General features: G+C 50.0%; 1 protein-coding gene across 1 annotated transcript; it reads left to right on the top strand.

The window, feature by feature from the left end:
• Positions 1 to 24,413, top strand: LOC141091687 (glutamine-dependent NAD(+) synthetase-like). Its single transcript, XM_073577384.1, is given in 13 exon segments — positions 1 to 38; positions 11,227 to 11,278; positions 11,610 to 11,698; positions 12,916 to 13,033; positions 13,221 to 13,352; positions 14,964 to 15,038; positions 15,312 to 15,436; positions 15,515 to 15,563; positions 18,004 to 18,106; positions 18,186 to 18,354; positions 18,683 to 18,818; positions 18,902 to 19,008; positions 24,272 to 24,413. Coding segments are annotated over 13 exon segments (1,335 nt in total).
• Positions 24,414 to 24,707: the final 294 nt, after the last annotated feature.

Here is a 24,707-nt window from a genome sequence, read left to right as displayed (position 1 = left end):
ATGCGTTTCGGCTTGAAAAGAGCAAAAGCCTTCATCAGGTAAATTATACTTGGTATAAGTAGAACAAAAACTTTTTTAATAAGCCATTTTAACACGTGATATAATTTTCGGGAGCACCGACACCAGACTGGTTTTCTGCATCTTTTTTACTTTCACCTGCGGACGATTGAGGATCACCTCATGGGCCAGAAGCCGAGCAGCAGACCGAGTCACCAGGACTTTGGTTGGGATTCCTCCAGGGCCAACACGCTGTTCCTTCATCCTAAATCTGGGGAGCGCAGCAGCTTTGCCCTTTTCTTTGTGCTCTTTTGAATATTGCGCTTAGATCCTGCATTGCGCTGTCCCCTTTATAGTCCCAATCCTCAGGATATTACATGAAAATGTAAACTATCTAGTAATAGCCGTATTCCTCTATATATCGCTATAACAGTAAGGATTCTAACACCATCTTTTGGGATTATGACCCTTTAGTTTTTTTTATCTATTGGAGATAACTTGCTCCTCTTTTGTAACCGTCACCAAATGCAAATTTTTTGTGCTGATTCTCAAAAACCATCTTATTAATGGCCTCTTTTTTTGTGACTGAAAATGACATTGTTACTGTTTTCATTATTACTGTCCCCTCATCACACTTTTCTGGTGCATAATAGGGTCTGGGAGGGAGAGCCGACAAGGAGCGGGGGCGCCATATCGCAATATTAGGGTGTGAACCTCCGCAGAAAGGTAGGGGCATTTTTTTAGGCTGCTTTAGGGCCAGGTCCACTTCCCTCCTGTGACTCTATTATATCTATAAGTCCCCCCTTTTATGATAATTTTGAATATAAATGTTATATATAGTAGGAGGGACTTTTTTAGTGTAAGTTGTTGTAATTTTTTGGCCCTCTCTCCCTCTGATTCAGTTTTGCAGATTCATCCGGCTGTAGTTACCATTTAGATTGGTGTTGTTCTCTCTAAAGTCGTTGGCACAATTTTGTCTTTCAACATCTTTCATTGGTTTCTTCTTTTTCAGACAACTATAAAAATGAAAAAATAAAAACCACAATGTAAATTACAAAGTAAAACATGTCTGTATTCTGCAGAATGTAAGAATGAGACCTGTGATCTAGTCCTATCTGTAGAGAGATCACCAGTCAGTCATTTTGGTGTCTAGGACAATCAACAAGTTATTTTAATAAAGTATATACAAGTTGTAGCAGAGCCAGGTAGGACAGGGTTAAGTCCGAGCTTTGCAGGATTTGATTAGATGCACCCACTTAGCTTTTTTTTTTACTACAGCCAGGACCTCTGTTCACTATTTGTGTCTGCTAGATGAAGCAGAGTCGAGTGTACTGGAGCTAGTGAGTGTTCAGCCAACATTTGAGCTATAGCTGAGAGGAAGATGTGCCGGGATCTCTCTGTGAATGGAGACAGCATGGGTCAGCTAGGAAAGCTGAGCAGTCTGTGTGCAGGAGCGGCAGAGAACAGGTCGTCAGCTGCAGCCTGTATAGTATGAACCGGGCCTAGGAGTTGAACACTTCTGTTTGGCACTGGAGGCTGCTGGAACTCGTACTGAAGGGGATACCAAGACTGGTGGGATCGTGCCTCTTCTATGTATGAAGTTTGCTTCTGGAGAAAGGACTGTAATCTGTTCAGGTGAGCTCGCACTGACATATGGGCTCTGCTAAATGAATTATTTGCTGTGACACCTTTGTGCCTAGAAGAGGATGTTTTTGGTTTGGAATCCCTTGGAATTTTGTGAAAGCAATAAAACTGCACCGGTTTGACCCAAACAGCATTGACTATGTGAATGGTACCTAATGCCTCTCTGGGAGCGTGAACCCCTACAAAGTCTAATATATGCCCATCAGTTACCCGCAGGGCACAGCTCCAGGGTGACGTGTGTGAGCCACAAGAGGCCTACACTAAAGTATTCCCATTACTGGAGTAACCTGAAGATGTGACATTTCCTCTACAGACTCCTGTGTAGCCCATAAATCATGACTTACTATACTTACCCACAGATGATAGCAATGGGACGCATGAATACTGCGAGGGCGAAGAGAATGGCGGCAGGTATAACCATCCTATAGACAGCATCCTCAGATGGTTCTGGAGGCACGGTGACATTCTCTAAAAAGAGAAAGAACATAAGTGATCAGGTAACCAGAGCTGGAATGTGTTCAGAAGTGGAAACCAAATCCCTGGACCGGGCGGCCTGAGGAGCCAAGTATGACTATTAACAGAGGGGGATTTAGTGTGGAAAATGGTGGATTATTATTATGTCATATCAACATATAATGGAACATACAGAGATCTGTTCCTTTATATTTCTGGAATAGGGAACAGACACATGATGGGAGACGACACCTGTAATTACAAGTAACACATGAAGAATCCTCCATTCCATGTATGATGTGACGTCATCTAACTCTCCAGTCACAGAAGAGAAGTGACAGAACCCATAATGACCCGGAGCCTGACGCTCATACACCGGGCCCTAATCATGGATCCTAATAGTGTCTGGGGCCGGAGGTGAAATGTTCCATGTGAGGGACAGATCTGATTTCCGAGCTGCTGATCGCCGGTCTCTTGTGGGCGCCTTCTGCTACATGTAGTAGTCGGTGCCTCCAGCCCGGAGAGGACAGGATTAATGCTCGGCGTCTCCTCTATGTGTTATTAGACTGGACCCTGGAAGCCAAACGGCCTCTTTCCCCAATTTCACATTACATGGTAAAATGAAGAATGTAATTCACAACTACAACTCGTTCAGCTAAAAGATAAACAAGTCCTCATACGGCCATATGGAGGGAAGAAAGTTATGGCTCTTGGAAGAAGGAGAGGAGAAAAAAAGCCCAAAAACGAAAATTGGCTGCAGAAGGGAAGGGGTTAACCCCGTAGTCAGAGTATAGCTGGTAATGCACTTACCTTCGTTAATCCTGATCTGCTGTAGTGATCGAGGGTTGCGGATAAAGATGGGAGCACCTTCCGCGGGTGCTAATAGCACGCTGAGAGCTAGAAGTAGTCTAAGCAGCATTGGAGCCTGGAGGAATATCGCTTACTGTGTGCGGCACAATCAGCTTCTCCAGACAAAGGGTCTGACTGCAACATCGCTGGTTAGAGCCAAGCATTCCGTGACATCACAGCTGGAACCCAATAGTGACATCATGGTGGGCGGGGCTACACATGAGTGACATCATGGGGCGGGGCTACACATGAGTGATGTCACAATTGGGGCTCATCCACTAAACGTTCCCAATGTATATAATAAGAATATACAAAAGAAAGAAAAGGAAAGAAGAAAAATAAATAACTCAAAAAGCAATGAACACTTTTTTTCACATACTCACATTTATTATATTTTATGTACTTTTATACAACAGAAATGTGTTCCCATTTGGGAGAATAATCATTCTCACATTCAGTCATTGACTTTTTTCAACATTCTTTACACACTTTTTCTTTTCATTATTTTGTTTTTTCCACTTTAATTGCATTTTTATTCATTTGCACATACGGTTCATATTCACATAGAAATTTTTCTCCTTTCTACCTTTTTACTAGGTTTTTTCACTATCATTATCACTTACAGTCACATTTTCCTTTTTCCACAATATCTTTCTCCCAATTCCCCTTCCCATTAAATATCACTATTCCCCTTTGTTCATAGTCATCAGCAGCCATATTATCACAAAGTATCTTCACCAACTCTTTTTCCAATGTTACAGATGGCGGCCATGATTGTTGTGCGCTGTCCTGACTGGCTAGCTGGTCCCACATCATGAACCGTGATATTGTTGCACTTCATTGATGCGCTTCTTGCTGCCGGCCGGCAGCAGATGTCATGCCCATGCGCACGCGGCAGCGCTCAATAAGGTGACGTTTTCCCTGATGACCCATTTGCAGCAGCTGTATTCGCACTTTATTAGCCAGCCGATACCCCTCCACCACACGTCCTGTCACAGCGGAAGCGAAACGCGTGTTGGATTTGTGGCATGCTCACTTGGTCTGTATTATCATATACTCTATCATGTCATTAACCCGTTTCTGACCTGTGACACAGCGTATGCGTCATGAAAGCCGGTGCCAATCCGACCTATGACGCATACCCTGTGTCATGAATTCAAAGCCCCCCTGCGGGTCGGGTGACCGGGGTCAATGAAAGGTCACATGACCTGCAAATACAGGGGGCTTTGTAATTCACCACAGGGGGCGTCACTTCACCCCCCACGTGGCTACGATCGCTCTGATTGGCTGTTAAAAGTGAAACAGCCAATCAGAGCGATAGTAATATTTCATCAATGAAAATTTATGAAATATTACAATCCAGACATGGTTAATGCTACAGTAGCATCAGACATGGCTGGAGACACCGATTTGCCCCCCCACCGGCAATCGCCCCCCCGCCACTGAATGACAGCGGCGATCTGCCGCCGCTGTCATCATCTCCCCCCCTCCCATTCCCTCCGCTCCCCGCCAGCTTCCGATAACCCCCTCACCCACTCTCACCGCCCCTGGCACCTTCTATGTCCCGCTGTCGCTCCCGGTGTCCGGCGGGTCCGGTTCATGGGTGCCGCTATTTTTAAAAATGGCGGGCGCATGCGCAGTGCGCCCGCCCGAATCTGCTGGCTGCAGATTCCATTATTTCATTTTGATCACTCTCACAATGATCAAAATGAAATAAAAAGTAAATGAACCCCCCCGATTATCACCCCCATAGGTAGGCATAACTAATAAAATAAAGAAAATATTTTCATTTTTATTTTTCCAATAGGGTTAGGGTTAGGGTTGGAAAGAGGGTGAGGGTTAAGGTTAGGGTTGGAAAGAGGGTTAGGGTTAGGGTTGGAAAGAGGGTTAGGGTTGGAAAGAGGGTTAGGGTTGGAAAGAGGGTTAGGGTTGGAATTAGGGTTAGGGTTGGAATTAGGGTTACGGTTGGAATTAGGGTTAGAATTAGGGTTAGGATTAGAATTAGGGATAGGCTTGTGGTTAGTGTTATGGTTAGTGTTGGGGTTAAGTGTGTGTTGGGGTTAGGGTTATGGTTAGGGTTGGGATTAGGGTTAGGGATGTGTTGGGGTTAGGGTTGTGGTTAGGGGTGTGTTGGGGTTAGGGTTGGAGTTAGAATTGAGGGGTTTCCACTGTTTAGGCACATCAGGGGGTCTCCAAACGCGATATGGTGCAACCATTGATTCCAGACAATTTTGCGTTCAAAAAGTCAAACGGTGCTCCCACCCTTCCAAGCCCCGACGTGTGCCCAAACAGTGCCCCCCCACATATGGGGTACCAGCGTACTCAGGACAATCTGGACAACAACTTTTGTGGTCCAATTTCTCCTGTTAACCTTGTGAAAATAAAAAATAGCGTGCTAAAAAATCATTTTTGAGGAAAAAAAATGATTTTCTATTTTCACTGCTCTATGTTATAAACTTTTGTGAAGCACTTGGGGGTTCAAAGTGCTCACTACTAGTGTTGAGCGATACCGTTCGATACCCAAAAATATCGTATCGGATGGTATCGCCCGATACGAAAAAAATATCGGGTATCGCCGATTCCGATACCGGAAGTCCCATTCAAGTCAATGGGACTTCCGGTATCGGAATTTAAAAAAGCCCTTTATTTCCTTGTTGGCTAATTCTACATAATTGAAAACAAATAAGAATCATGTAGAATGTATTGTGGGAGGTGGAGGAGACATTAACGGCATAGTGGTTTATTCAAATCACATGGCATAGCATTAATTCCAATTTTTTTTTTCAAGACGTTCGGAGTTAAAAAGATATTGACTATGTTAAGGCTGGTTTCACATTAGCGCTTTTTAAGCGCACGCACGGCCGGGGGTAGCTCCGCCCCCGAGCCGGCTCTCTGCCCGGCGTGCCCGCCCCTTGCTTGTAGCGCCGCCTCCTAGCGCACAGCGGCGCCTGCGATTGGCGCACCCTATCTTTAGCATAGGGTGCGCAGATCGTGCACAGGCCGTGCGCTAGTTGCGCTTTGACCTGCGCTGCGCACTTTTGACGGTGCGCCGTGCGCGCCAAAATAAAACTTTTCGGATTTTGGCGCGCACGGCGCACCGTCAAAAGTGCGTAGCGCAGGTCAAAGTGCAACTAGCGCACGGCCTGCGCACGATCTGCGCACCCTATGCTAAAGATAGGGTGCGCCGATCGCAGGCGCCGCTGTGCGCTAGGAGGCGGCGCTACAAGCAAGGGGCGGGCACGCCGGGCAGAGAGCCGGCTCGGGGGCGGAGCTACCCCCGGCCGTGCCTGCGCTTAAAAAGCGCTAATGTGAAACCAGCCTAACCTTTTTATATTTTGTCAGATACAGTATGTATGTTTCACAACTTCCATGCCCTTCACCTTCTTTTGTACTTCTCCCACACTTTCTCCTTCATGATCCGCAGCAGTAGCATTTTTTTCATCAACTGTTTCTTCACCTTATTCATCTTCTTCTTCTTCATCTTCTCCCCATTAATTTTTTTTTTCCATTCTTCATATTCTTCTTATTCAGCTATTATTAATTTTCATATGCTATTTCTTCATCTTCTTCCTATTCTTCTTTTTCTTCATTTTCTTATGGTGACAGGCATTCCTGTAGTACTTATCTATAAAAGTTATAAGATTACACCTTACGTTCTGCCTGTCACAAAAGATTTTCAACAGGATTTGTCTGCGTTCAGTTTGGCCTGCAGCAGCAGGCATTTTCCAGGGGCACCACGAGGAGGAACGGACTCACCCCCATTTACTGCTTAGTCTTCTTCTGCTTATAATTTTGATTTCTTCTATGATGATTTTTAGTCAATAAGGATTACCAAAGACAATTTCAAAAAGCTTGATCTTGGAAATGTAGCAGAAGGTACAAGAATGATGAGAAACTGGCGAGAACCAGCTGACAGTACTGGAACCCCTATTGGCAGCAGAAGGAACAATAGTCAATGGCACTACTGAGGAACAGCTGACGGTGCTGGACCCCGGTTACTATGCAGGAGGTACCTGTGCTAGAAACCACTACCAAGGACCAGCTGACCTTGCTGGACTTCGGATACCGAGATGGAGGCACCTAGGCCAAAGGCTCTGGCGAGAGTCGGCTAACCCGGCCGCAAGACGACAGGACAACGGATTGTTGGCATAGTGACCTTGACACTCCCCAGAAATAGCTGGCGTGCTGGAACCAGGCTGGGCAACAGGGAGTACCCGTGCCAAAGACACTGCCGAGAACCAGCTGACGTTGCTGGAACCCAGATGAGTAGCAAAAGCTACAAGAGCCAATGGCACTACCGAGGAACAGCTGACGGTGCTGGACCACAGTTACTAGGCAGGAGGTACCTGTGCTAAAAAGCACTACCAAGGACCAGCTGACGGTGCTGGACCTCGGATACCGAGATGGAGGAACCTAGGCCAAAGGCTCTGGCGAGAACCAGCTGACAGTGCTGGAACCCGGGTGGGTAGCAGAAGGTACCCATCCAAAGCAAAGTAGCCAGGCCGCAAGCCGGCCGCAGTTACCGAAACCCACAGTCCTACAGGGGTCCATGTCCCATTGGCACTACGGATCCAGCCTTCAGTGCCAGTTCCCGCAGCCCACATAGGAGTCACCTAAACTGCAGGCACCGTAGAGTCGGCTAACCCGGCTGCAAGACGATAGGACAGCGGATTGTTGGCATAGTGACCTTGACAGCTGGCGTGCTGGAACCAGGCTGGGCAACAGGGAGTACCCGTGACAAAGACACTGCCGAGAACCAGCTGACGGTGCTGGAACCCAGATGGGTAGCAAAAGCTACAAGAGCCAATGGCTCTACCGAGGAACAGCTGACGGTGCTGGACCACGGTTACTAGGCAGGAGGTACCTGTGCTAAAAAGCACTACCAAGGACCAGCTGACGGTGCTGGACCTTGGATACCGAGATGGAGGCACCTAGGCCAAAGGCTCTGGCGAGAACCAGCTGACAGTGCTGGAACCCGGGTGGGTAGCAGAAGGTACCCATCCAAAGCAAAGTAGCCAGACAGCAAGCCGGCCGCAGTTACCGAAACCCACAGTCCTACAGGGGGCCATGTCCCATTGGCACTACGGATCCAGCCTTCAGTGCCAGTTCCCGCAGCCCACATAGGAGTCACCTAAACTGCAGGCACCGTAGAGTCGGCTAACCCGGCCGCAAGACGACAGGACAACGGATTGTTGGCATAGTGACCTTGACACTCCCCGGAAACAGCTGGCGTGCTGGAACCAGGCTGGGCAACAGGGAGTACCCGTGTCCATCGGAACCTCAGCCAGCGGCACTGCAGTCGGGGGTCGCCGGCGGAGGTCAATGGGGCCATTCCTATTCATGGGTTCCGGTCCTAAAACTAGGGTCAGACATGGAGTACTGTAGTACTTATCTATAAAAGTTATAAGATTACACCTTACGTTCTTCCTGTCACAAAAGATTTTCAACAGGATTTGTCTGCGTTCAGTTTGGCCTGCAGCAGCAGGCATTTTCCAGGGGCACCACGAGGAGGAACGGACTCACCCCCGTTTACTGCTTAGTCTTCTTCTGCTTATAATTTTGATTTCTTCTATGATGATTTTTAGTCAATAAGGATTACCAAAGACAATTTCAAAAAGCTTGATCTTGGAAATGTAGCAGAAGGTACAAGAAGGATGAGAAACTGGCGAGATCCAGCTGACAGTACTGGAACCCCTATGGGCAGCAGAAGGAACAATAGTCAATGGCACTACTGAGGAACAGCTGATGGTGCTGGACCCCGGTTACTATGCAGGAGGTACCTGTGCTAGAAACCACTACCAAGGACCAGCTGACCTTGCTGGACTTCGGATACCGAGATGGAGGCACCTAGGCCAAAGGCTCTGGCGAGAGTCGGCTAACCCGGCCGCAAGACGACAGGACAACGGATTGTTGGCATAGTGACCTTGACACTCCCCGGAAACAGCTGGCGTGCTGGAACCAGGCTGGGCAACAGGGAGTACCCGTGTCCATCGGAACCTCAGCCAGCGGCACTGCAGTCGGGGGTCGCCGGCGGAGGTCAATGGGGCCATTCCTATTCATGGGTTCCGGTCCTAAAACTAGGGTCAGACATGGAGCGGTAATCATACCTGGCGCTCCCAGCTGCGGTTCCGGTACCTGGTAGTGGACGGCGGCAGCCGCAACTCCAGGAGTTGCCGATGGGGTGGATCGCAGCTGGATTCGGGCAGGGGCAAGGCCAGTTTCTGCCGGGGCCGTCGATGGAGGCCTGTGCAACCGCGCCCGGTCCAGACGGGGACGCGGTCCCGGCCCTCCATTCTGCTCCGGAACCCTCATATATCTCCTCTGGACGGGGCTCATCCAATGTCATTATCGGTTGTGAGTTGGTGGTGGGCGCTGCATGGGATGTATCAGCGGTCGTAGCCTCCGCAGGGGTGGCCTGGGGGCGAGTGGCTTCCCCTCTCCCTGTTCTTCTGACTCCTTTTCCCTTTCCATCATGGCGTTCTGGTGTTCTTCTTCCTGTCTCTGCTCTTTTCCCGCCACTGGCTTCTGCTCCTCCTTCTTGGGGCGGCGTCTTCTTCCAGCTCCTCCATACCAAGCCAGTATATGAACCCCTCGGGGGGTGGGCTATGTTGCCGTTGCATAGTAATTCAGGCAGGGGAGGCACAGGATAGTTTGCGGTCTTTTCTTAGGACCTCCCATGTTGTCACGCCCTTCTTCACCGCGCCAGCGGCCATTTTTAATGTTCATTTTACAGTCTATTAAATTGGGTCTTCGGCACATCTTCAAAAACTTTAAGTCTTAGGCACACAGAACCCGATAGCATCGGGTCTCGTCATCCTGTTCGTGATGCCAAGTTTGGGTCGCCCTCCCAGGGCTGTGGGGTACTCGGTACCGGGCCGGTGTCGCGGGATGTGTCACAGCAGCGGTGGCCCTGGGCGCCCAATTAATAGGGGAAGTTTGAATGGTGGAATGTAATTAATGGAATAGTTCGTGACGCCACCTTTGGTGTTCAGCAAGTGAGATGTTGAGCCGACGCTGCGTGCAGATCCTCTGGGACTGGTGGTGTGTTGCAGCCAAGATGGTGAATCTCCCCACAGGTGGAGCTGGAGCCCCAGGGCAGTGTAGATGTAGGGGTAGAGGAGAGGCACGAGCGGTGTAGAAGCTGGTACCCAGATGTAGCGGAGCTGGGTGCGTTGGCGCAAGAATCAATGGAGGACACCAGGCTTGTAGTTCCAAAGCTTTACTCAGTCTGTAGTACACACAGGTGCCTGCCTCCGTGCTGTGTCCTCCGGGTCAGGGACTCAATCAACCTCCAGGCCAGATGGAATGCTCCCTTCCACACTCCGCCAACATGTGCCTTTCTGAACGTCTCCTCTTATAGCGCCTTTAGGTGTGAAGTACTCCCAGTACTGAGTTACACTGGAGTGCCTCCTGACAGATGTTCCCAAGAACTCTACTTGTACGGCAGACAGCTGTAGCCTGCTTCGGGGACTCCTTACTCCTGAGTCCCGGCTCACTATCAAGGTTGCTGTTGTGCCCCCAAGTCTTAGATGGGAGTAGTGCATTTACAGCCCACTACTCCACCGGTGTCTGCTGTAGGACCATTAGTATCCATACAATCTCAGGGACCAGGCCCCGGCCTTGCGCTTAGAACTTCTAGGCAGGGTTCTTCCTCTAACCCACGTCCTCTGTTCCCTTTAACTCCTACGTTCCATACTAGTCTCTCCTTCTTATGGAAGATCAGGTTTCAGTTCAATGTCTTTCTCCTTCTTTCCTTTCCCGTGCCAGCAGACCCAGGTCACTGAGATCTGCTGCAGTACCTCCTTCCTCCATCCCTCTCTCAGGGATCTTCTTTCCTCACTCCTCACCGAGTGACTCTCTCTGACTGACTGAACGACTGACCTCAAATCTTAAACCTTCCCGCTCTTTTATGTATTCTAACTCCACCCGCCTCCCAGCACATTTCGTGTTCCAAGCAGGGAGCCACCAAAGGTGCTCTGCTACACTCCAAGCAGGAAGCCGCAATGTGGCTTTGCTGAACTACCGTGTTGTGTGGGATGCAGGTGTTGGAGCGTGGTCAGGAGCCTCCAACTTACCTGTATGGTGGGGCACCACACCTCAGGAGGAGGTGCAGTACCTCTGTAGCGACTGAGCCTCAGGGGCCCCACATAGGCATGTCCTAGAGATAAGATCTTGTTATAGGGTGTGGATGCCCCTGTAAAAAGCCTTTTCTAGTAATTTGACTGATACGAGCTCGACTGCATGTGACCTACAACTTACTCACACCCGTTTCTTGCCTTTTAGAGAAATTGAGGATCACTTTCTTCCGAGAACTATCCAGAAGATCACAGGACAGGTCTGACTTCTATTTCCTTTTGGCTACCTTTATTACATAGCTTTTCTTGGCTACAGATGAGAAAATCGATTTGTAACTAAATGGGTTCCTTACACATTTTGCCAAAATTTTGAATTCTTTCATATCCAAAATTTGGGGTTTTCAGCTGCCGGAGCTGACTGGTTTTTCATAAGGGTCTTCGGCTCTTTCGGAGATGTAGCCGGTGATTTGGCTTCATGGGCAATTTAGTATTCGTAAAAGGCCCTGTGCAAGAAAAGAAAACATTTTGACATCTGTTAGTAGTGATAGGTAGCAGATGATATGAAGGTAATCGGCTGTCATTATCTTGTAGGACACGGTACCATTTGGTGATGCAGTCTTGGCAACCAGGGACACTTGCCTGGGGTCTGAGATCTGTGAAGAGCTGTGGGCATCTAAGAAGTAACTGGCACACAAATAAGAAAGTGCCCCCATATCAGAGTTTAACCCTTTGCAAACGTCTGTGTACATCCTACGTCAGGCGCAGGAATATGGAGGCGGATTCAGTAGCTGAGGCCGATCCATACGTGGCAGATGCTGGCTGTGTTATACAGCCATCACCTGTTATTAGCATAGGCAGCCTGGGCTAGCTCTGGTCACTGCTGTTGAACCATTTAAATCCCGGCATCAATCTTTGACAGCGACGCTTAAGACGCATAGTACAGATGACGTCATTTTGGCACCATTTCGCCCATCAGCTCCCCCTCATAACACGACACGAGAGACCCAGGAATATGTTATATTTGGTATTGCTGCATCTGCAAAATTTCATTTTTTTAGGACAAAAATAATTAATTAAGCTCCTACAATAAACGCCATGAAGAGAGAAATAAAAAATCCAAACGCCAGAATTGGCCTTTTTTATGGGGACATTATCTTTTAAAAAAATGTGAATAAACATTGTATGTACCCCAAAAGGGTACCGACAAAAAAATCAGCTCATAATAAAAAAAACAGGCCCGTAAATAGAAAAACTGCAAAATTTACTCCGAAAACCCCAATTATTTTTCTTTCTTTTTTTTTTTAATCAATTTCTGAATTATTTTGTAGTCACTAAAATAACAAAGGAAATATACACGTTACACTACAGAAATATTGCTGTAATTGTACAGACCTGGAGAATCCTGTCTCCAGGTAATTTTTACCATACAATACAACAGAATATGGCATTTTTTTTCGCCATTTTTCCACACTTGGAATTTTTTTTCCCGATACATTATATGGTGTCATTCAAAACCACAACTTGTCCTGCCAAAAAATAAGTCCAAGAAGAAAAAAATTATAGCTCTTGATAGAAGGGGAGTGAAAAAACACACCAAAAGGCAGAAAAAAAATCACCTAGTGATGAACAGGTTACAGAGGGGCTTGTCATTATGGTGCAAGGTTCGGACATATTTTTCCCCCATTCACATCCTTGCCATGACCCTTGGTTCAGTTCTGCATCCACTGATAATGCCGTTCTTCTGGAGAAGAAGCCTTGCCCAATTGGGGATAGGACACGTCATGGCTGGCCCCTCCCGTCAAGGGCCCCACGGCTGCCCTCAGCCATCATGGTGTATGGACCCTGGTCTTCGTAATCATATAGCAATGAGACTCGTCCATCTTTCTTTTTTCCGCAGTCCTCACATTGACATGGGTCTGGACAGTGTGGAGATATTCACTAATGGCTCAGGGAGTCACCATGAGTTGAGGAAAGCTTACCTTAGAGTAGATCTGGTCAAGTCCACAACTACAAAGGTGGGCACCACCCCGATGAGCTGCTCTGTATGTACCGATCTGTGGAGGTCGGAGCTCTCCCACATGAAGGCACAAGTCGCCCGGTGGCATTTCCTGAAGGATAATTAGTTGCATTATTCCTCACGCCTGTGCAATGCTGGTAGCACTGACCTCCTATGGGGCATGATCTCATTACTTTGTGTTACAGAATGGCGGCTTTTACCTTCTCTCCAATCTACGGGGCTGCGACAGCGACCGACTCTACTATGATGGCTGCTCGATGATCTCGATCAATGGAGACATCGTAGCTCAAGGCTCACAGTTTTCTCTTGAAAATGTGGTAAGATAAAGAATATTAATATGGGGTATTCTTATAAGGAGATTTTTAGGGTGACTCTAATTTGAGAGACACAACCAGGAGGGCAGGCGGTAGAGCGGCTGAGTCGGTGTTGTAATACCGGAGGCCTTTATAGGAGCGCTGAACAGTTGACTCGGCATCGGGACCAGTTGGGGTTATTTTTTGGTAGGAGACACCTTTTAAAGAGACCATAAACCTATAACCTACTTTTTTAATGAATGGAAGGTGGGCTCTTTTTTGACACCCTCATCTATTAGCCAGAGCACCTACAAAGAGACTCTTGTTCTGGAGGACTCAACATGTCCGTGCATTATTGGAAGTATGTAATGCCTCATTTCCCCTCTGGGGGCGCTGCATTGGAAAGGATGATCAGACTACAGTTGATTGCAGGGGGACACCTCTAACGAAAAAGGTGTGTTCAAAGTGGACAAGTGTGACTTATATACGACATAGACCACAAACAAATCATTCATACGAACCTTGATGTCATTTTCACGCAAGTGAAAACTATTTTTTTTTTTCCAGGAGTTTAAAGGGGTTTTCCAATTATTAAAAAAAAACATGCAGCAGACTCTTAAAATATATATATAAAAAAAAAAATCTCACACTCGCCTTAGGCTGGTTTCACATTAGCGTTTTTTAGCGCAGCGCATCGTGCGCTATCGGTCGCATGCGCTCCTATGTTTAACATGGGGGGCACATGGTCTTGCGTTTGCACGCATCCGTATGTGTTTTCTTGCGCATGCGTTTTTTCGTCGTGTGCGCCTAGGCGCGCCAGACGCAACCTGTTGCATTTTTGGGTCCGCCGAAAGGCATAAAAAATGCATGCGCACGCTTGGGCACGGAATGCGACAAAATAACGCATTACAGTCTATGGGAGCGCAGGCGTGCGCATGGACACGTTCGTCTGGCGTGCGCATGGACACGTTCGTCAGGCGTGCGCATGGACACGTTCGTCTACGTTTTAATGCGCATGCGTTTTTGGCATAAAATTGTGTAGACACTGGTTTTAACCCCTAGAGAACGAATGCGCATAAAAAACACAAACGCATGCAAAAACGCATGATGTGTTTTTATTGCGCACGATGCGCTGCGCAAAAAAATGCTAATGTGAAACTGATCACTTCCAACCTCCTTCCAATGCTGCACAGGTCCCCTGCGGTCTCTGTGGCTCGTCTCCTGTCCAGGATGGGCATGCGACTTCTGCAGCCAATCACTAACTGCACGTCACTGCTGAGGCTCCTGATTGGCTGCAGCGGTCACATACGGATTCTGAACCTGGAAGAACTTCATAAATTGCTGGGTGATCTGGGCATTAGGAGAGGAGCATCGGGGATCGTTAAGGTGAATATGAGCCAGATGTTAAAATAAGAGCGGAAAACCCCTTGAACATTTAATTTAGGATAAGGTATTAAAATTGACCTAGTGGGGGTCTGACTCCCAGGAATGGGTTGGTGGGCCGACTCCCTGCCCCTGAGCTTCAGTGCGGTATAGCTCAGGAAATCTGCAGCGGTTCCTCCACCTGTGATTTTACTTTTGGCTTTGGATGCAAAATGTGAACCGTTTTGATCGCTTTTGTCCTTGATCCCACAGGAAGTTCTCACGGCCACGTTAGACTTGGAAGACGTCCGCAGTTACAGGGCTCACACGTCATCTCGCTGCATTTCTGTAAGAGACTTCTCAGTTTGCCTCAAATCTAATATTAATCAAAACGTCACCTATTGTCTTGAAGACTAGGAGTTAAATGTTAATATCTCAATATAATAATATATATTTTTACTGTGATACGGGCAGATTTCACATGCTCTATAATTTACTCCGTATTTTAGTTGATCCCCCCATTCACTTGAATAAGCATGAGCTGCAGTACCAGACACAACCTACAGACAAAAGTGGCGCTGTTTCTGAACCAAATAAGTCATTCTTTGTCATTTTGTGCAGGCGAGCAGAGTGCCCCCTTTTCACATAATGCATGTGGACTTCTCGCTGTCCTCCTTTGATGATGTATGTACCCTCACTTCTGAGCCAATCCAGTGGAAGTACCACACCCCCGCGGAAGAAATAAGGTATCAGGAATTCAACCATTGGAGGAGAGGTGACATTTTGCAATTTTTATTCATTTACAATTGTGGTTGTGATTTCAGCCTTGGACCTGCGTGCTGGCTCTGGGATTATTTACGACGCAGTAAACAGGTAGAGTATATTTGGAGGTGCAGTCCGGAGCCCCCCATTAGCAGCAGTCCGGGGTCTCACTATAACGGCAGTCCGGAGCCCCCCTATAACGGCAGTCCGGAGCCCCCCTATAACGGCAGTCCGGAGCCCCCCTATAACGGCAGTCCGGAGCCCCACTATATCGGCAGTCCGGAGCCCCCCTATAACGGCAGTCCGGAGCCCCCCTATAACGGCAGTCCGGAGCCCCCCTTTAGCAGCTGTCTGGGGTCTCCCTACAATGGCAGTCCGGAGCCCCCTTATAACAGCAGTCCGGAGCCCCCCTATAACGGCAGTCTGGAGCCCCCCTATAACGGCAGTCCGGAGCCCCCCTATAACGGCAGTCCGGAGCCCCCCTATAACGGCAGTCCGGAGCCCCACTATATCGGCAATCCGGAGCCCCCCTATAACGGCAGTCCGGAGCCCCCCTATAACGGCAGTCCGGAGCCCCCCTTTAGCAGCTGTCTGGTGTCTCCCTACAATGGCAGTCCGGAGCCCCCTTATAACAGCAGTCCGGAGCCCCCCTATAACGGCAGTCTGGAGCCCCCCTATAACGGCAGTCCGGAGCCCCCTTATAACGGCAGTCCGGAGCCCCCCTATAACGGCAGTCCGGAGCCCCCCTTTAGCAGCTGTCTGGGGTCTCCCTACAATGGCAGTCCGGAGCCCCCCTATAACGGCAGTCCGGAGCCCCCTTATAACGGCAGTCCGGAGCCCCCTTATAACGGCAGTCCGGAGCCCCCCTATAACGGCAGTCCGGAGCCCCCCTTTAGCAGCTGTCTGGGGTCTCCCTACAATGGCAGTCCGGAGACCCCTTATAACGGCAGTCTGGAGCCCCCTTATAACGGCAGTCTGGAGCCCCCCTATAACGGCAGTCCGGAGCCCCCCTATAACGGCAGTCCGGAGCCCCCCTTTAGCAGCTGTCTGGGGTCTCCCTACAATGGCAGTCCGGAGCCCCCCTATAACAGCAGTCCGGAGCCCCCCTATAACGGCAGTCTGGAGCCCCCCTTATAACGGCAGTCCGGAGCCCCCCTATAACGGCAGTCCGGAGCCCCACTATATCGGCAATCCGGAGCCCCCCTATAACGGCAGTCTGGAGCCCCCCTATAACGGCAGTCTGGAGCCCCCCTATAACGGCAGTCCGGAGCCCCCCTATAACGGCAGTCCGGAGCCCCCCTTATAACGGCAGTCTGGAGCCCCCCTATAACGGCAGTCCGGAGCCCCACTTTAGCAGCTGTCTGGGGTCTCCCTACAAAGGCAGTCCGGAGCCCCCTTATAACAGCAGTCCGGAGCCCCCTTATAACGGCAGTCTGGAGCCCCCCTATAACGGCAGTCCGGAGCCCCCCTATAACGGCAGTCCGGAGCCCCCCTTTAGCAGCTGTCTGGGGTCTCCCTACAATGGCAGTCCGGAGCCCCCCTATAACAGCAGTCCGGAGCCCCCCTATAACAGCAGTCCGGAGCCCCCTTATAACGGCAGTCCGGAGCCCCCTTATAACGGCAGTCCGGAGCCCCCCTATAACGGCAGTCCGGAGCCCCCCTATAACGGCAGTCCGGAGCCCCCCTTTAGCAGCTGTCTGGGGTCTCTTTACAATGGCAGTCCGGAGCCCCCCTATAACAGCAGTCCGGAGCCCCCTATAACGGCAGTCCGGAGCCCCCCTATAACGGCAGTCCGGAGCCCCCCTTTAGCAGATGTCTGGGGTCTCCCTATAGCGGCAGTCCGGATCCCCCCTATAACGGCAGTCCGGAGCCCCCCTATAACGGCAGTCCGGAGCCCCCCTTTAGCAGCTGTCTGGGGTCTCCCTACAATGGCAGTCCGGGGCCACCTTGTAACGGCAGTCCGGGGCCACCTTGTAACAGCAGTCCGGAGCCCCCTTGTAACAGCAGTCCGGAGCCCCCCTATAACGGCAGTCCGGAGCCCCCCTATAACGGCAGTCCGGAGCCCCCCTTTAGCAGCTGACTGGGGTCTCCCTACAATGGCAGTCCGGAGCCCCCCTATAACGGCAGTCCGGGGCCACCTTGTAACAGCAGTCCGGAGCCCCCTTGTAACGGCAGTCCGGAGCCCCCCTATAACGGCAGTCCGGAGCCCCCCTATAACGGCAGTCCGGAGCCCCCCTTTAGCAGCTGTCTGGGGTCTCCCTACAATGGCAGTCCGGAGCCCCCCTATAACGGCAGTCCGGGGCCACCTTGTAACAGCAGTCCGGAGCCCCCTTGTAACAGCAGTCCGGAGCCCCCCTATAAGGGCAGTCCGGAGCCCCCCTTTAGCAGCTGACTGGGGTCTCCCTACAATGGCAGTCCGGAGCCCCCTTGTAACAGCAGTCTGGAGCCCCCCTATAGCAACAGTCTGGATGAGTGTGTGGCTGAGATGTGACCTCCCTTTATTCCATGTAATGCATTTGTAGCCCACCCTGTGACTTCTCTTGCCTTTCAGGGGGGCTTCCTGCTTCCTCTCAGCGGTGGGGTGGACAGCTCGGCAGTGGCCTGCATTATGTTCTCCATGTGCCGTCTCGTCTGTCAGGCCGTGGCTGCCGGCAGTAAGTCACACGTGGGATATTTTATTACATTCAATGGTTTTTCTTTAATCTTTTACCCATTTCTGATATTTTTCGAAAGATGACGACGTTCTGTCCGATGTCCGTCAGGTGGTCGGTGACGCCGCGTATAATCCCCGGACACCCCAGGATTTGTGCAGTCGCCTCCTCACCACCTGCTACATGGCCACCGAGAACTCTTCACGTGAGACACGGGAGTGGGCCGGGATGTTGTCCCAACAAATAGGCAGGTACTTTTGGGCTTTCCGAAACCACATTAAAGGGGGATTGTATTCTAGGATATCCCTTTATGACCCCACTTGATGCTGAAAATAAATGGGACCTGTCCTTCAGTTTTCCCTGCGCACTGGGTGTTTCCGCTAAATGGGGCCACGCTGCAGGGGGCGCAGTGCTCTATCAGTGTCGTGGCCCCTCTATTCTCATTTTCTATGAGGTTAACACTAATCACAAGTCATGTAATGCTGCCAGGTATGTTGGCAGATTTGGGGCGCAGTTTTCGCCATCAGCCCTATAACTTGCCAGCCTTTCTGATTATGTTCGATGCTTTTGTATCTTCAGTTACCACCTGACCCCGAACATTGATGCTGCTGTTAAAGCCGTGATCGGGGTATTCACGATGGTGACCGGCAAAGCTCCTCAGTTCCGCGTCCACGGCGGGAGCAGCCCGAAGAATCTGGCACTGCAGAACGTTCAGGTAATGGGTAGAACAATTAATAATCGTCTTATTATCACGTTCCTCCTTTCGGTTACACCCCGTCCTGTCCCGTCTCTCTCCAGGCTCGGATACGGATGGTGGACGCCTACTTATTCGCTTAGCTCAGTCTTTAGACGCGAGGTTTGCCTGGTGGTCTGCTGGTTCTGGGCTCGGCCAATGTCAATGAAAGGTATAACACACGACTTATGTCTAACGAATCACATAATTGTGGGGGCCCCAACAATCCTGAAAAATTGACCCCAATTTTGGCAATTTTTTTTTTTACGCCAATTTTTCGGGCTAGCGCATTTTAATAGCAGCAGCTTTTTTGCATTAGCCATGTGACATTAAAGCTCTGCTCGCTTCTGCATCTCTAGGTGACGTGCCGGATTACCCCTGCAACTTCATCCAGCATGTCAGTCCTACTGCGTACAAAATAAGTACACTTTTTTTAAAATACCTATGGAGTTTTTGTGCGTTTTATCATAATTTTGTTTTTTAATTTAAATAGTATTTTGTTATTTTTATAACATTATATAACTTTTTTAGACTTTTATTGTAAACCCCTTGAAAAGAACTTTATGGATCCCTGGTATAAGACACAGTATTGCTTCTTTTATTACACCTATTATTGACTCACTGACCGGCATCCTAGTAGAATCCTGTCTAATCGCTTAGATGCCATTGTCGCTATTGACCGCAGAATTGGAGGAGGTTAAGTGGCCGGGACTGGAGTTATGCCTGATTCTTGCCTATTGCAGTAGAGTGTTAGCTGTGACTTCTGCTGCTGCCGATATGATAGAAATAATGACTGTTTTCATCCAGAAACAGCGCCTCTCTTTTCCATAGGGCTGTGTCCTGTACTGCAGCTGCACACCCTTCACTCAACAGTTCCAGTTGAGGCCCATTGAAGTGTGTCATATGGCAAGTCATTAACCTTTTATTTCTCCTTCGCCTCATTGGGGGACACAGGACTGTGGGTGTATGCTACTGCCGCCTGGAGGCTGACACTAAGTGAATGAAAAAAAGGTTAGCTCTTCCTCCGCAGTATACACCCTCGCCTCGGTTGCAAGCAAAAACAGTTCTTGCTTAGTGTCCGTTGGAGGCACACATCTGGTCTTTTTTTTTTCCAGACTCTTCATTTTTTCCATGAAGATTAGACAGGGGCGACGGACCCTATTGAAAGGGTCCAATCTCCCCAAACCATCAACGGGCGAGCACGTGCGAGTTTCGCCTCCAGATATCCTCTCCCGCAACGTGGGACATGATGCCGGACTAAGCCCTGACCACCCTAAGGTATTGAAAAACTAGGCTGTACAGAGGCTTACGAATAGTCTGTGCAGCCCCCACTGCATCACCAATGCCAGACAGCAGTGATGGAAGGTGACGGACGGTCCCTCTCCTCATCCCCTATAGGGAAGATGGAGTTGGGGTGCTTGCACCGTCCTTAACTTTTTTGCATCCCCCTCCCCCCCCGCCTAACCTGAGGATCAACCAGAGCTCCAGGGGTGAGGCGCGGAAGGAGGTGGGCTGGGAGGGCTCCTGTAAGCCCCCGGGGTCGGCATTGCTGGTGGCCTCGGTTTATTTCGGCCACATCCCCGGGCTCCAGCGTGGTACGGGGTGAGCCACACAGCTGTGGCAACGGCAGCGCAACTTCCTGCTCAGGTCCCTGTTTCTGGCGGTCCCGGGTCCGGGTGCACGCCGAAAATTTAGTCCCCGGCTTCTGTCGGAGCTAGGCCGCGGGCGGAAGTCCCGCTCTCGGTGACGCGTATACTTCCGGTGGACCTGCCCCCGGGGCCTTGGGCGGACGCTGTAAATTTAGTCCCCGGCTTCAGCCGGCGCTAGACCGCGGATTGAAACTCCACCCCATGACATCACCGGCGGTCTCCTCTTCCGAGGGCCCACCCACACGCCGAGGCGCACTTTTTTGAAAAAGGAGCAGCTGTTCGGCAGGCTGGATGCCTAAGGGGATCCAGGATTGGGGACACAGGACTGGGGTAAGTGCTACCCCTGAAGGAGGAAGGCCACCCTCTGTGTTTACCAGAGGTTAAGTGGCTTTTGCCCCCCCCCAGGCATATCACCTAGCAGGGCCACCATGTCCAGAAAAGCTAAGACACACACGTTCCTGTATGTTGCATGCACCTCCTGTCAGTCCGACTTCCCACATGTGCATAGTAACCAGATTTGTGAAGCTTGCGATTCCGAACATGCCCAGGAGCCCTCCCCTGCGACCGAGCCCAGTGTATCTAGCCCCACCGGAATGGGCCCTGTCTCTGTCACAGTCCATGGCATCGCTTACGAGAGCAATCGAGTCCTTTCGATCCCCAGATAGGGGCAGGGATAGCGGCTTGACTGTCTTAGAGGGGTCCTCCACCTCACACCTCACAGGAGCCTCCGGTTTGCAGGGGCCGCTCTCACTCTAGGCAGACACGGGAGAAACGAACCCACACAGCTCGCCTTCACCAGTAGTCAATATCGAGCAAAGCTCAGATTTACGACTCGGACGAGCCGCTTGATTTGGTTACTCCAGGGTACCAGGAAACAGTTGACAGCCTCATTGAGGCCGTCAACCAGACTCTTGGGATTGAAAAGGATTCCACCTTGTCCTCAGGTCACAAGGTGTCATTTAAGCGAGTAAAGCGGCCTCATAGAGTATTTAGCTCTCACCCTGAGTTTGAGAACATAGTGCAACAACACAGGGAACGGCCAGACAAGCGTTTCTCAGGCCAGAAGGCGCTCGAGGCGAGGTACCTGTTCGCCCCTGATCTCCATAAAAAATGGGCAGAGTCCCCAACGGTAGATCCACCCGTGTTGTGCTTGGCCTCTAAGACCCTATTATCCATACCTAGTGGTTCCTTTATCAAGGATCCCACTGACCGCCTCATAGAGAGCCTGGCTCGCTCAGTGTTTGAGGCATCAGGTTCAGCACTCTCCCCCCTCATTCGCGGCAACTTGGGTAGCAAAGGCCATGATTGCTTAGTCAGAATCATTGAACAGAGCCTTGCAAGGTAGGACCTACCAGCAGAGGTATCAGAGGTCGCAAATCAAATCACTTTTGCCGGATACTATTTGATCAACGCATCTTTGGATGTGGCCAACTCTCGCTGCTGCAAATGCGATCTCCATTAGGAAGGCTTTATGGTTGAGGACATGGCGGGCAGACTCGACCTCCAAAAAATCCCTGACTTCCTTGCCTTATCAGAGCGGGCGCCTATTCGGAGAGAAGTTAGATCAGCTCATCTCTGACTCCACGGGGGGAAAGAGCAGTTTTCTCCCTCAGCAAAGGGTCAAACAACTCTTTCGTCACCAACCTCAGACACGGTTTCAGTCCTTTCGCAACCCCGGGTGGGCTGCAGCGACTAATCCCACCGCTTCAGGTCGTCCCAGCCAGGACAGGGATCGGCAAGTTTTATATAGAGCCAACCCGTTGGGGAGAATGCGTACCCACCAACCCAGATCGAGGGAACCCAGGTCCCAGAGATCTTCAGCCAAATGACTCGAGGCAATTTCAGGGCGACACCAGCAAGGTCGGCGGTCGCCTGCTATGGTTTCGCCACACCTTGCTCTCTGTCACACACGACACATGGGTAAGAGAGCTGGTGTCCTCGGGGTACAAGGTAGAATTTGTCAAGTACCCTCCAAGACGGTTTTTTCTTTCCCGTCCTCCCAAGGTAGTTGCCTGGGCAAGGGCTTTACTCAAGGCCATCGAATTGCCCCAGCACAACAGAGTCATTGTTTCCGTACCACAGAACGAGAAATTTCAGGGATTCTACTCCAACCTGTTCACGGTTCCCAAAAAAGTGTGCTGTTGGCTGTTTTTCCTATTTGCCCCTGACACATAGTGCCGGGTGTCAGCTGTGATAACCAGCTGACACCGGGCAGCAATCAGCGGTGCCCCTCCGGGAGCGCTGCTGATTGCTTAGACGTACTATCCCGTCCCCGATCATACGGGCCTGGGAACCGTGGACGGGATAGTACATCTGAGTCAGAAAGGGGTTAATTCGCTGATATAGTGCTATTAATTTCTACATTGCTTTATGTTGCATGCTCATTTCACTTACAATGCATTCTATATCTCATCGAACATACGTATGTCTTTAGTATATTCTTTTTACAATATGCTGATATTTTTTATAAAATATATATTTTTTTATTGCAACAATGCATGTTTCACCCCTTCGCTTACATTAGGTAGTGTTCCCTTTACTTATATGGCTCTTCATCAGTCCATATTGGTGGGTCCTATATTGCTTGCTGTTATCAGGCACAGTTTTTTCTTCTTCACTTTATGCACAAAGGCCTGAATTCATCATTTGCATTTTTTAAATTTGCGTTTCTTTTTTTTTGTCTTGCAGTATTTGTTGACATTCACAATGGTGCATGTAGTTCATGAAAGTAAAAAATGGTCTTTATTTTTGTCTGGAACTTTTTTGCAACTTTTTATAAAAAAAGAACACTTTTCACTTTGGGGCGAGGGAGAGGGTTGAGTTTGTGTGATTCGAGTACATATGAAACAAATTTTAGATATGATTAATCAGGCGAAAACATCTAGAAACCCAAAGTTCTGACCACAGTGGCAAACTTAAAAAAAAGAAGGCAGCACATAAATATAAAATATACTTAAAGAGGTACTCCCATCAAAGTTTTTATTCTCTTAATATATTGCAATCATCATATAGCACTGTATACTTACAATTGCTCATTTTGCCTTTCTGCCCAGCTAATTCTTCTCTTTTCTCTGCTCTATGTGGAAACAGGAAGCATCTTTTCCCTGTAGAAATCATTCATCTCTTCAACTCCTGACCCTGGTGCTGCCTCCTCCTACCTGCCAGGGACTTTTACAAGTGACTCATGAGTTATGCAGGAAAATCTGACTTCTTATTTCCACAAAGAGCTTAGACGGATTCAGCTAGTCAGTTTTTAATCATGTGATGCCTTAGACCTAATGGAAAAAGAGGAGAGCTATGTCAGCGCTGCCCCTGGCCCCACTGCTGGTCCCGCCCCCGGTCCGATACTCACCGTCACTGGTCCGGGTTCTTCTGGGGGGGGCTCTCCTCGCACCCCCGTTCGCCCTGGGTCCGTCCCGCTGTCTGCTCCGGCGTGCGCCTCCTGTCCGCCTGCTTTCCGGCAGGCAGCTTCCCGGTGTGCTCCTCCACCTCTGCCGTCGGCCGCGCGCACTGTGCCTCTGCGCATGCGTCGGAGGCCGCTCATCCCTGCAGCTCCTGTACCCTCTGACGTGCCCTGACCCGGAAGCCCCCTCTGACCTATCAGAGGCAGCCACCAGGTATTTCAGGCCGCCCTCCCTCAGTGGAGGCGCCTGACTATTGAGTTTAACGCTCTTTGTGTCCAGGCCCTGCTCGCTACCGCTAGCCTTGCTTGCTCCCGCTTGCTACCCCTGGTTCCCGTTTTCCCGTCTCTGGCTCCTGCTAACCCTCTTTGTCTTTGCCTTTCAGCTCCTGCTCAGCCCTGTCTCCTTCAGGCCTCCCGTCTCCCTCCACCATCCTGCACCCTACTAACTCTTCTCTCCGGCCTCTGGTTATCCCGGACTCCTCTCCAGGATCCCCGTTGCTCTACATCGACTGGCCATCTTCTTGAGCCGACCCCTGGTCCTGGCTGCCATGGCACTTGAACGCCCTGTGCCTGCTCCCTAACAGTCCCTGTATAGGGGTTGGTCCCACCTGGCGCGCTCGCACGGGGAGGGTTCGGCGTCACGGTCCAGTGGGTCCACTCTTGCCCTCGTCACCCTCGGCGTAACAGAATAGCCAGGCCATGGACCCCGCCGGGGCCGCCGCCCAGAAAGAGTTAGTGTTCCTACGGGAGAACCAGACCCGTATAATGTCTTTTATGAAGACTATGGACTCCCGTTTGTCGGCCTTGCAGGCCGCCGAC

Source organism: Dendrobates tinctorius, unplaced genomic scaffold (assembly GCF_039654945.1).
Source record: "Dendrobates tinctorius isolate UK_male_01 unplaced genomic scaffold, ASM3965494v1 ptg000055l, whole genome shotgun sequence".
Classification (NCBI taxonomy): domain Eukaryota; kingdom Metazoa; phylum Chordata; class Amphibia; order Anura; family Dendrobatidae; genus Dendrobates; species Dendrobates tinctorius.
Note: the sequence above shows the minus strand (reverse complement) of the source record. Positions and strands in the feature narration are given on the sequence as shown.